General features: G+C 43.6%; 3 protein-coding genes across 4 annotated transcripts in view; 1 reads left to right on the top strand and 2 right to left on the bottom strand.

The window, feature by feature from the left end:
* LOC105275639 (RNA pseudouridylate synthase domain-containing protein 2) overlaps positions 1 to 5562 on the bottom strand; it is a 113044-nt gene extending 107482 nt beyond the window's left edge. The window contains exons 1-2 of the mRNA XM_026971967.1: positions 5234 to 5562; positions 404 to 669 (exon numbers count right to left, since the gene is read on the bottom strand). Of these exons, the coding sequence (XP_026827768.1) occupies positions 404 to 669; positions 5234 to 5420 (453 nt within the window). The 5' untranslated portion in view covers positions 5421 to 5562. The remainder of the gene's footprint in view (positions 1 to 403; positions 670 to 5233) is intronic.
* Positions 5563 to 5614: 52 nt separating this feature from the next.
* LOC113562447 (protein nessun dorma-like) lies at positions 5615 to 8074 on the bottom strand. Its single transcript, XM_026971969.1, has 5 exons — positions 7484 to 8074; positions 6761 to 7280; positions 6481 to 6685; positions 6118 to 6390; positions 5615 to 6029 (listed from the first exon to the last, which is right to left on the bottom strand). The coding sequence occupies exons 1-5, from the start codon at positions 7866 to 7868 to the stop codon at positions 5790 to 5792; spliced, it is 1623 nt and encodes a 540-aa protein (XP_026827770.1). The 5' UTR covers positions 7869 to 8074; the 3' UTR covers positions 5615 to 5789.
* LOC105275637 (DDRGK domain-containing protein 1) lies at positions 7768 to 9543 on the top strand. Of its 2 annotated transcripts, none has more exons than XM_026971970.1 (2): positions 7768 to 7842; positions 8606 to 9543. In XM_026971970.1, the coding sequence occupies exon 2, from the start codon at positions 8686 to 8688 to the stop codon at positions 9385 to 9387; it is 702 nt and encodes a 233-aa protein (XP_026827771.1). In that variant the 5' UTR covers positions 7768 to 7842; positions 8606 to 8685; the 3' UTR covers positions 9388 to 9543. The 2 variants fall into 2 exon arrangements, with proteins under 2 accessions (XP_026827771.1, XP_011330911.1); XM_011332609.3 differs by lacking the exon at positions 7768 to 7842 and adding an exon at positions 8187 to 8344.
* Positions 9544 to 12528: the final 2985 nt, after the last annotated feature.

The following is a 12528-nucleotide window of genomic DNA, read 5'->3' as shown; positions in this document are numbered from 1 at the left end:
AGTATAATAATCAATAATTGGCCATATAGACTTGTTCGCGAGCGAAACAAATTAATATGATATTCCTTATTAATTCATTAACAAACCAAAACGAGTTGTTTCGGCACGTTTGGGATTTCGCGCATTTTCATGTGGAAAATTTGCTTATTTTCACGTATAAATGCCGCCAGAATAAATTATATTAATTTCACTTCAAAACAGAAGCATAAGTGACATATTTTTTTTTCTTTAGCAAAAGTAACTTCATTTACATAAAGTGTAAATTTATGTAAAATTACGATATTTTACAAATATTTGGAGTATGTAAATCTCGTTCTTATGATTTCAAAATAGCACATTAAATAGCTGGTAGAAGCGCTGTATATAAAAAGCGATCGCGATAAGATTAAAATAATGTACTCACCTCCTCGTCGGACGGCGGCTCTTCGTAATCCGACAACGTGTTCTTAAAGACGAAAATGCAGTCTGACGGCTCGAGGTAACGCGCGTTACCGAACTGCGTCTGTCCGTCGGCGGCTTGTGATGTGGTCGTCTCCACCATGTTGAGAGACGTGTCTGTCAGTGACGATGTCGTGCGCGTCCACTCGCCCTTACTAATCGCGTCAACGCGACAGTCACTGGCAATTCGTGATCCGTGGTGTAACGGTACAGGTACGCAACCGCAGGTCACTGCAAAGGAACGAAAAATTCAGATACTGTCAGTAACACGTACTTTTTTCCAGCTTTTGTAAAATTAATTAGTCCTCGTTTAACGTTGTAAGATCTGGAAAGATAGTCGAGACTGACAGGTCGTATAGAGGATCGGAATGAAAACAAGTTGATCACAACAGTAGGAGTATTGGCCGTACAGCCTAAGCCCTAGGCGTGTGAACCAGGGATCCATCCCGGAGAGTTCGAGTTCAAATCTAAGGCAGTCTCCTAGTTATTTTTCGCCTCTTACAATTCAGAAGTGGGATAAAATCCGCTACCCCTCGAAGACGGTTGAGATTCATCCGCTACCCCTCGGAGAGGAGGGAATTGAGAAGCAGCTGGCCGGTAGTGAAGCCTGAACATGGAGGTCGGGATGGACTCAGAGGAGTGAACCAACATGGAGATTGGGAAGGACTCAGAGGAGTGAACCAACATGGATGTTGGGAGGGACTCAGAAGAGTGAACCAAAAATGGATGTTGGGAGGGACTCAGAAGAGTGAACCAACATGGAGATTGGGAAGGACTCAGAGGAGTGAACCAACATGGAGATTGGGAAGGACTCAGAGGAGTGAACCAACATGGAGGTTGGGAGGGACTCAGAAGAGTGAACCAAAAATGGATGTTGGGAGGGACTCAGAAGAGTGAACCAAAAATGGAGGTTGGGAGGGACTCAAGTGGAGTGAACCGACGATTTGGAGACATTCGGGGACGAATGTAATGTCAGGCTGGCCGAGCTGTAAGATCTGGAAAGATAGTCGAGACTGACAGGTCGTATAGAGGATCGGAATGAAAACAAGTTGATCACAACAGTAGGAGTATTGGCCGTACAGCCTAAGCCCTAGGCGTGTGAACCAGGGATCCATCCCGGAGAGTTCGAGTTCAAATCTAAGGCAGTCTCCTAGTTATTTTTCGCCTCTTACAATTCAGAAGTGGGATAAAATCCGTTACCCTCGAAGACGGTTGAGATTCATCCGCTACCCCTCGGAGAGGAGGGAATTGAGCAGCAGCTGGCCGGTAGTGAAGCCTGAACATGGAGGTCGGGATGGACTCAGAGGAGTGAACCAACATGGAGATTGGGAAGGACTCAGAGGAGTGAACCAACATGGATGTTGGGAGGGACTCAGAAGAGTGAACCAAAAATGGATGTTGGGAGGGACTCAGAAGAGTGAACCAAAAATGGAGGTTGGGAGGGACTCAAGTGGAGTGAACCGACGATTTGGAGACATTCGGGGACGAATGTAATGTCAGGCTGGCCGAGCTGTAAGATCTGGAAAGATAGTCGAGACTGACAGGTCGTATAGAGGATCGGAATGAAAACAAGTTGATCACAACAGTAGGAGTATTGGCCGTACAGCCTAAGCCCTAGGCGTGTGAACCAGGGATCCATCCCGGAGAGTTCGAGTTCAAATCTAAGGCAGTCTCCTAGTTATTTTTCGCCTCTTACAATTCAGAAGTGGGATAAAATCCGTTACCCCTCGAAGACGGTTGAGATTCATCCGCTACCCCTCGGAGAGGAGGGAATTGAGCAGCAGCTGGCCGGTAGTGAAGCCTGAACATGGAGGTCGGGATGGACTCAGAGGAGTGAACCAACATGGAGATTGGGAAGGACTCAGAGGAGTGAACCAACATGGATGTTGGGAGGGACTCAGAAGAGTGAACCAAAAATGGATGTTGGGAGGGACTCAGAAGAGTGAACCAACATGGAGATTGGGAAGGACTCAGAGGAGTGAACCAACATGGAGATTGGGAAGGACTCAGAGGAGTGAACCAACATGGAGGTTGGGAGGGACTCAGAAGAGTGAACCAAAAATGGATGTTGGGAGGGACTCAGAAGAGTGAACCAAAAATGGAGGTTGGGAGGGACTCAAGTGGAGTGAACCGACGATTTGGAGACATTCGGGGACGAATGTAATGTCAGGCTGGCCGAGCTGTAAGATCTGGAAAGATAGTCGAGACTGACAGGTCGTATAGAGGATCGGAATGAAAACAAGTTGATCACAACAGTAGAAGTATTGGCCGTACAGCCTAAGACCTAGGCGTGTGAACCAGGGATCCATCCCGGAGAGTTCGAGTTCAAATCTAAGGCAGTTTCCTAGTTATTTTTCGCCTCTTACAATTCAGAAATGAGATAAAATCCGTTACCCCTCGAAGACGGTTGAGATTCATCCGCTACCCCTCGGAGAGGAGGGAATTGAGCAGCAGCTGGCCGGTAGTGAAGCCTGAACATGGAGGTCGGGATGGACTCAGAGGAGTGAACCAACATGGAGATTGGGAAGGACTCAGAGGAGTGAACCAACATGGAGGTTGGGAGGGACTCAGAAGAGTGAACCAAAAATGGATGTTGGGAGGGACTCAGAAGAGTGAACCAAAAATGGAGGTTGGGAGGGACTCAAGTGGAGTGAACCGACGATTTGGAGACATTCGGGGACGAATGTAATGTCAGGCTGGCCGAGCTGTAAGATCTGGAAAGATAGTCGAGACTGACAGGTCGTATAGAGGATCGGAATGAAAACAAGTTGATCACAACAGTAGAAGTATTGGCCGTACAGCCTAAGACCTAGGCGTGTGAACCAGGGATCCATCCCGGAGAGTTCGAGTTCAAATCTAAGGCAGTTTCCTAGTTATTTTTCGCCTCTTACAATTCAGAAATGAGATAAAATCCGTTACCCCTCGAAGACGGTTGAGATTCATCCGCTACCCCTCGGAGAGGAGGGAATTGAGCAGCAGCTGGCCGGTAGTGAAGCCTGAACATGGAGGTCGGGATGGACTCAGAGGAGTGAACCAACATGGAGATTGGGAAGGACTCAGAGGAGTGAACCAACATGGAGGTTGGGAGGGACTCAGAAGAGTGAACCAAAAATGGATGTTGGGAGGGACTCAGAAGAGTGAACCAAAAATGGAGGTTGGGAGGGACTCAAGTGGAGTGAACCGACGATTTGGAGACATTCGGGGACGAATGTAATGTCAGGCTGGCCGAGCTGTAAGATCTGGAAAGATAGTCGAGACTGACAGGTCGTATAGAGGATCGGAATGAAAACAAGTTGATCACAACAGTAGAAGTATTGGCCGTACAGCCTAAGACCTAGGCGTGTGAACCAGGGATCCATCCCGGAGAGTTCGAGTTCAAATCTAAGGCAGTTTCCTAGTTATTTTTCGCCTCTTACAATTCAGAAATGAGATAAAATCCGTTACCCCTCGAAGACGGTTGAGATTCATCCGCTACCCCTCGGAGAGGAGGGAATTGAGCAGCAGCTGGCCGGTAGTGAAGCCTGAACATGGAGGTCGGGATGGACTCAGAGGAGTGAACCAACATGGAGATTGGGAAGGACTCAGAGGAGTGAACCAACATGGATGTTGGGAGGGACTCAGAAGAGTGAACCAAAAATGGATGTTGGGAGGGACTCAGAAGAGTGAACCAAAAATGGAGGTTGGGAGGGACTCAAGTGGAGTGAACCGACGATTTGGAGACATTCGGGGACGAATGTAATGTCAGGCTGGCCGAGCTGTAAGATCTGGAAAGATAGTCGAGACTGACAGGTCGTATAGAGGATCGGAATGAAAACAAGTTGATCACAACAGTAGAAGTATTGGCCGTACAGCCTAAGACCTAGGCGTGTGAACCAGGGATCCATCCCGGAGAGTTCGAGTTCAAATCTAAGGCAGTCTCCTAATTATTTTTCGCCTCTTACAACGTTTAACTAAAAAAAGACTGGAGAGGAGATGAAAGGAAATAAATTATAGTAATGGCCATAAATACGTGGTAGACGCTTGTAACGCAAAATGTGGCGATAAATGCGACGCTCGAACGCGGAAATCGCGCGTCCGTAAGGATCTGCAGAATACGAGATTCGTCATTTTTGTTAGATCCGCTTGCGGAATACCTTTGCATCATGAATATGCATCGCGCTCGCGCATCACGGCTACGCGGCGCGCTTAGCGCACTGCCAACGACAGATCGCCATCCTCGCCCCGCGCTCCTGCACCCCGCGATTAATCATTGCGCTTCAATACCAAAGCGTGACGGCCGCGCGGTTTTATCTCGCTCGACGACGGAAAACCGCGATTAATCACATCGCCGAAGGCTCGGATCGATGGGGATGAATCCGCGAGAGAGTGATGACGTTTCCTTTCACACGTGCGAACGCGCGTGTCGACGCGTGTGACCGCATGGCCAGTGACAGCAGCGGGTGGTAGCGACGAGAAAGGGAAGGAGAAGACGTGAACACTTGTGACACCGTTTGTGCGTGCGATTCGGGGCCAGGGTTAGGAAAATAGCGCGATGATAACGGCGCGCGCGATAAATTATAATTCGCGTGATTCGCCCACGTGCATATCAACACACACATACATGTACACATACCTCTCACGTACACGCGACACACGTGCTACGAGCGGTGCGAGCGAGCCTTATGGACAAGCTACGTTATGTATCTAGGTTATGTTCGCGACCGGCAACTTCGTGGTTCGGATGAATTTCGCGTACATCGAAGCGTCTCACGATTTAGTTACTTTTGCTCTCGATGAGCGAGTGAAAGTTACTTACGTTTATTGACGAGACGGCGGAGCAACGAGTTCGACAGTTTGGCAATGAGGTTATAGAACACTTGAATTTCCGCGAGACTGCGCGGAAAACTTAGCGGATACGTTAACTCGGATGTTATGCGAGGTTTTCGGGAGACGTGATAAGTTGATACTGTCTTGATCACACTTTTTAATCTTTGAATTGTCATAACCTGAATTTAATACACCAGCCTACACAATTCAACGCGCCGCGCACTGATAAATTCATCATCAGCGCCGATTCGAAATGTAATAATGATGACGACACCTGGTGTGAGAAACGACAGTCACCGAACACCTGTTTTTACCGAGGTATCGATACGTTATCATGAGATGAAGGAAAGATGAAAGAAACGTGCAAGAATAAAAAGGAATAAACTATATTTATTGAGAAAACGTGAAACATTTGCGTGTAACGATGTGTATTTTCATAGAAAAATTTAAAAATTTATAAAGTCCATTTTCTACATAGAAAAATTTGCATTTTCGAGGTGATGTACAATTTACAAGAATTTATTATGACGAGTAACGCGGTCGCATCACGATTCCGTCTTATTCAAAGTCATCAAAGCAGAGGCGCTTTTTGGTTTTAACATGAAACTTTTTTCTTTGTCAAATTTACATTCGTTGAACGAGATTTCCGATATCTCGCCGAATATCTCCTCACTTCCTATTTTCGTCCCCGAACGATTTACGGTTTCAGATTCCATTACTACAGCACAGGACTCGATTTTATTAAAGGAACACTCGGTCGCGGTAAAGCGAACATTATCGGTGAGCTGAAAAAAAGATTTATACTCATAAATATCTCGAAGGAACAATGCGCATCTGCTAAAGACTGTGAAAGACATGTATGCGTGATTTTACCCGTACTCCCTCGTAACATTTCTCAAAGCGGCACTCGTTCAGGATCACTTCACTGGTTGCATAAGTGACGACTGCGGTTCCTAATCCTTGAAAAACTGTCTTGTTAAATACCAATTTTGCACCCGGCATAGCAATTACACCCCACTTAACGCTACTTGGATTAGTACTCGAGACACATATTCTGCAATTAGTCATGACCGCAGTACAGTCTTTCCTGATGATTATGCCCGCCTGAAGTTCTTCCAAATCAATGCAGATATTTTTCAGCAGGATCTGTTACCGCGCACAAAATGCTACAGTTAAAATTAAGTTACGAAAATTGTATAAAATTTATTATTATTGGGATATGTAATCAGGTAGTACCTCGGTGCCGTGAAAATTCAGCAAAGATGATGAAACATCTGATTCCCTCGGAGAAAGAATAACTTTCTCCGTATCATGGATTCCTATGATCGTGCCCTTCTCTCCCAGTCCACTGGAATGCTTGATAGGGTGTTTCCCTTCACCTAGCAAAATAGTATCACCCACCTCGCTTATGTCGAGAACATCCTCCAAGTATCCACAAATTCTGAAATACACGTTACGATGTAGAAAGTATGATTGCCGAATTCTCTTAAAATTATTTGAGGGAGTCGAAGCATACTTAATGGACATATCCTCAGGCAACATTGTGTGAATCTTGTTGGAAACTTCCTGCAATTGTTTAACTGTACCACCCTCCCACACAAGGTAGTAGCTCTTGTCCTTGTCTGTATTATTACTCCGTTTCTTCTTCTTTTCCAGGGATCGGTTTTTCCAAAGAAGGTCTCTCATTTGTGGGTTCTCCAGCACGTCTATCTCTGCTTTGATCTGCTGAAGCCGTAGATGAAGCTGCATGAGCGCACACGTTTCCTTTGCCAACTCTTCCTGCGGGGCGTCATCGTCGTCAGGTAATGCGCACTCTAATATCGTAATCTTGTTTCGTATCTCTCTCCCTTCGCTGAGTAACGACTTGATTATATCACACGTTTCTTTATTGATGACTCCTTGCATGTCGTAGTACAATCTGAGCCTTGATCTCAGATGCTGGTCCACCCAATCAATGTCGTCGTCGTCATCCTCATCCCATGGCATCCACAAGTGGTTATAGAAGAGCCGCAGTCGATCCACGCAGTGTGCAGTGCCTGTTATCAAGTATGCAAATTATGTCAGTGCTCTCCTGAAGAAACTGAGCCCTCATTCTCTTTCTTTTCTCAAGAAAAAATTTCACTGTCTGATAGATGGAGAAAGGTATCAGAAAAATTAGATGGTGAACATCTCGAAGAGTGAGATATTATATTTCTGCAATAAAGGCTCGCTTTCTTCAGCAAGAGAATGAACTCCGTACCTAATATGTCGAGGGAGGTATTCTTCTGTTTGATAGTGGGATACAGTTCGATCAGTGGCACTTCGTGCTTCTCTGGCAGCTGTATATCATCCTGAACGGCTGTGATCTTCACACTGGCGCACAGCGTGGGATAATCCGTCCCCAGTACCTCCACCAGGACTACCGTCGGATAACGAATGTGATAATTTTCGCACGTGGAACGCGGTATGTTCCAGAATGCCTGCCAGCCAACCGGTTCTATGACGAGCTCCACGTCGCACGACCATTCCTCGTGGATCTGCGAGGCGGGTATCACTTTCCCCTCCGTCGTCAATATCTCAATGTACTCCTCTAGTCTTTCCTCGAAACTCTCGTGGAAGGTATATATATTCATGTGTTCGCTCATGGTTTCGCACGTGCCCCTTTCTTTCCTTGTAAAGAACTGCTCATACGTTACCGGTTCGAAAACACCGTTTTAAAACATGCACGTGCTTAGGGGCGACACCTACGAAATATTATTCACAGCAAGTTTTGTGGATAACGGGCCCAGTGAGCTCGATGATAACCGCGAAGCATCGACATGATCGATCATCGGTAACCAAATGTTTTTCGCAAATCAAATTATGAATATAATTTTCTAGCTGATAGTGGCCCACGTGGCCACGTGGTAACCAATCGTCGCCCGTTTTTCCGCACGTAACAGTACGTAAGGCAAGGCGATTGGTTGCCACGTTACCTCTTGCCAAGCGGCAAGTCTGCACTCGCTGCAAGAGTGTAACACATCAGATTTACTGAAAATGGATGTTACTTTGTTGATGTTCATCGCGTCAGCGCTTCTTTTATTAATCATCTTATGCTCTGTTTTCTTGCAACGTAAACTGGGTACGCTGCTGTTTGCTAATAGTTTCTTTCCAAGACGATACAGTAGATCGTAACTCGTGACCACGCTACTTAACCTATCCAAAACAGCTGCTTGACAGTTGAATGACGTTTATTGTTAATTTAAAGGGATAATTGAACGCAAGGATTTATCTCACTGATTTTCGGAATTTCTCGATCTTTAATATCATAAATGTTAAAAAGCTTTATGTCAGAAGCAAGTATATGTATGTCAATCAATCAGTAATTTGTTTTTATCCGTAGGTGCTGAGAAAGCACAAGTTCCAGATGTACAAGGTCGCCCGGTAAGGAGAGCAGCCGGTGTTAGAAATGCCAGACACCGTATGCAGGGAAATGTTAATCACCAGCCGCGTGAGGAAGACAACAACAGGGAAGTCGACGGAGGTGACGACGATGCGGCTGACAAGACAGAAATCCCAGACCACAAGATGGGAGCGAAGAAGCGGGCGAAGCTGGCAGCCAAAGCGGAGAAGAAGTTACAGAGAGAGGCAGCCGAACGAGACAGGGAAGAGCGCAAGAAACGGGAGCAGCTTTTGCAGGAGGAGAGGGACAAGCAGGCTGAGAAAGAACGGGCAGAGGAGCTGCGAGCGGAAGAAGCCGAGAAGAGAGCCAGGGAGGAAAAGGAGCAGAGGGAGCACGAAGAATATTTGAAGATGAAAGAGGCTTTCAGCATCGAGGAGGAAGGTTACGATGAGGAAAACAAGGAATACGAGGAAGACCTGTTGCAAGAGTTCCTCAAGTACATAAAGCAGAATAAAGTGCTGGTTCTGGAGGACCTAGCTGCACATTTCGGGCTGAAAACAGCCAGTGTAGTAGAACGGATTCAGGAGCTTCAAGCTAATGGTAATTTGACGGGGGTGATCGACGACAGAGGGAAATTTATTTATATCTCGAAGGACGAGCTCCACGCTGTTGCGAAATTTGTGCGACAACGTGGTAGAGTTAGCATCACTGAATTAGCAGAAAATTCGAATAGCCTAATCAATTTAACTCCTGCAAAGAGTCGTAGCGTTTCGGCTAGTTAGATACGTATTAGATTCTTCTTGTACATATTTTATGTTATGAGTAATGTATTGGTGAATAAGGTTACTGCTCTAATATGATCTCTATTTGTAATATATCTTGTAACATGATAAATATTTATCAATATTATTGAATAAAAATGGTTATCATGAATTTAATCCACTCACACTTATCTCTTCTCTCCGCGACGTTATGCTCTATTCTATTCCATTTTAATGCAACTAATAATCAAGTTATTTTGTCAACAGACTAATCGATAGTTTATTAAGGAAATTATTACATTGTACTACAGGTAAGAAAATTTTCAATTATCGATTCCAATTGAGTTTAAATGAGCTGCGATTGAAAGAGAACGGAAAAATTTAAATTTTGGGGAAAACCGTAAAAGCGGTTTCCAGCTTCGACGTATCATCCAACAATTTTTTATTGTTTTCCAGAAATTTTTTCGACCGACCGCGCTCTCGTTCAAATTTAGTGGGTGCATGGTATTCTTCCGCTGGATCCTCCAACGTCCAACACGTAGAACGGCAATGGGACGGAATTTTACGATGCGATGTATATCCTGACGACACGAAGAATTGATGTTGCATCAGATTCTAGTTTACCTTAAGTTGCAAGCTACACACGTCGATTCGTATTTTCCCCTGCGAATATATAATTTATTCCGCAGTGGGCACGGCGTTAATACGACTGCTTCATCGTAAAAATAAAAAGTGTATTGCGCGGTGGTTGCACGTGTAACCACTGAAAAGTTTCACGATGTCCGGTTTTTGCCAGTTTCCACTGCCGCTCGGTTTCCTCTTCCGTTAGAAAACATCCGCTTGCTTGGAAGCATTTATACATGCGTGTTACGTATAGTGTCAAAGATACAGAATACAAACGTATAAAAAATCAATGTTTTTTACAGTTTGATGCATTTTGGGAGGATATTGGGAGGATAAAATATATAGATTACTTTCACTTATGCAATTACTTTTGCAGGACCTTATACGAGAAGAAGGGAAAAAAGAATAACTAAGATTATTATGAGGGTAGTTTGAAGAGTAACGTGGTTTGATATTAAAGACCACAGTTTTAGTTTCACAACGTATCTTATTTTTCAACAGAATTCCCTCGAAGCTCAATGCACTTCCCCCACATTTCTCCAGGTTCCTGATTCCGTCGCAGAAGTGGATTTTTTCGAGGTGCTTAAAATAGTCATTTACAGCTTCTATTGTCTCACTATTCAACCCAATTCGATTGTTGTAGTATCATACAATGTTATTAATGATTAATCCTATATTAATGATTCTATAAATTATTAATGTTGTATTAAACGTTTCGATAATGTAAATAAGATTATATCATTATTCTTGTGATGGATGTTACGTTGCATGTTCTACAATTCTGAAAGACTAGTCCCGGCGAACATTGTCCGCCAGTAAATTGATGCAACAAAGTACATATTGTTCTTGAAAATCATACTTTTTATTTTTCAATATGTATCTTCAATACGCAATGAAGCAAAAATCGGACAGCAATATTAATTTACATCTTTTTGTAAAACTTTCCAAATTTACGCCTTGTTTCTTGCACCTCCTGTTTTTCGTCTTCAATGTGAATTGCACAGTGCTTGGTGCAACCGGAAAGAAGATCAACTGATGAACGTGAGCGCAATGTCCATCGTTATGTCCATCCAGCAGCCGCGGTGTCCCCACTCGATGGTGGTCAATGAGCGAGGAAGGGGTTTGCCAGGGACTATGTAAGAGCGGCAGGAGCGGCGAGAACCCGCAGTCTTCCTGGAGGTTTCGTGTTGCGGTCGTTCCTTCGAATTTCAAGATTCTGCGAAACTCGGTCGATCCAATTCGATCTGTTCCATCAGCGAGGAAATAGCGAGCATTAAATCGGTGCAGAGCTTCAATCACGGGATCACCCAAGTGTTTGCGCGGCGATTATCCAGATCTATGTGTCGATGAGGTGCAAGGTCTTAGATTGTCAAGGCAACTCCCCAACATTCTTACCCAGCGTCAGGTAAGTAACGGAAACTGTGACAAACTGGTTTCATCCAGCTTGTCGATCAACTTTTCGATTGTGTCATACATATATATCAAAGATCATTTGTGTCTGTTGATCGGAATTGCATGGAATATTTCTTGATATTTACCCAGATAACATTTTTTGCTAAAGCAGAGTAGTGCAATCTATTTGCTGGCAATTATTGCCATCATGTTGCTATAATAATGACAGAAATTAACTTTTGCCATACTTTTGTTGACATAATGTCATAATTATATATTTTTCACCGCAACTGTTGCCCCAAAGGTGCTGTAAAGTTGCTGTTTCGTGTTTCTTTGCTACCAATATTGAAACAAATGAGGACTCACCTTGTTGCCATTTTGTTTGCAACATTTCTGAGCAAATTCTTAGCAAAATACTTGCAAAATGTTATGTGGGTATATAATGTTTGCTTCTTTTTTATCTTTGATTCTTTATAGGAAGAGAAAAGAAATTTAAGGATAAAAAAATAAAGATTTATTGCCTACTTTAACATGCTCCTTTTATTAATTTTTCGTTTTTATATCCTGTTGATGAGAAAATAAATGTGTTAATGAAACATATTGAAGTCTATTTAATAAGATATGCGGATTTGCTAAAATAATTGTGTGGTTTAATGAAATTTGGAAAATGATGCCTCGAGGATTTGAAAGTCTTGTAAAGAAGCTATGGATATTCTAACAGGAAATGTAAATCGTCAACTAATCCTATTTCTTTTTCACGTTTTTTTATTTTTACGTATTTAATTAAGTAGTTTATACTGTCGAGATGACGTGTATAGTATATACCTTGTTTCTTCGAGACTTCGGAAAAGATCGGATATTCTAATTAACTTACGCAAACACGTTCGATGGAATATCAATGTATCAGCTTACCTATCAACAAGTATCGACTTATGTCTTTTAACAAGAAAGTCTAGAAATTATAATTTCTTACAACAGGAAAGAAAATATAACTTCTTACAACTTATGGAAAATTTACTACTCTTACTTTATTATTTTATGTTTGTCGATTGTTCCACTTAATTAGGCTAGCCAAAAATCTCCGGACGCGCAAAGGAAGTCGTCGGGGTAACGCTGGAAATAGACTTGAATTACTAGTCCTGGTTC

Source organism: Ooceraea biroi, chromosome 8, assembly GCF_003672135.1.
Source record: "Ooceraea biroi isolate clonal line C1 chromosome 8, Obir_v5.4, whole genome shotgun sequence".
Lineage (NCBI taxonomy): Eukaryota > Metazoa > Arthropoda > Insecta > Hymenoptera > Formicidae > Ooceraea > Ooceraea biroi.
This window is presented reverse-complemented; position numbering and strand designations above follow the sequence as displayed.

What these genes read in the sequence shown, in the direction of transcription:
- LOC105275637 (XM_011332609.3), top strand. Translation starts at nt 8,260, where the DNA reads ATGGATGTTACTTTGTTGATGTTCATCGCGTCAGCGCTTCTTTTATTA. An exon ending in TTTCTTGCAACGTAAACTGG is followed by an intron (nt 8,345 to 8,605) that starts GTACGCTGCTGT and finishes TTTTATCCGTAG; the next exon opens with GTGCTGAGAAAGCACAAGTT.
- LOC113562447 (XM_026971969.1), bottom strand. Translation starts at nt 7,868, where the DNA reads ATGAGCGAACACATGAATATATATACCTTCCACGAGAGTTTCGAGGAA. An exon ending in TGAATTTTCACGGCACCGAG is followed by an intron (nt 6,391 to 6,480) that starts GTACTACCTGAT and finishes GCGCGGTAACAG; the next exon opens with ATCCTGCTGAAAAATATCTG. An exon ending in AATGTTACGAGGGAGTACGG is followed by an intron (nt 6,030 to 6,117) that starts GTAAAATCACGC and finishes TCTTTTTTTCAG; the next exon opens with CTCACCGATAATGTTCGCTT.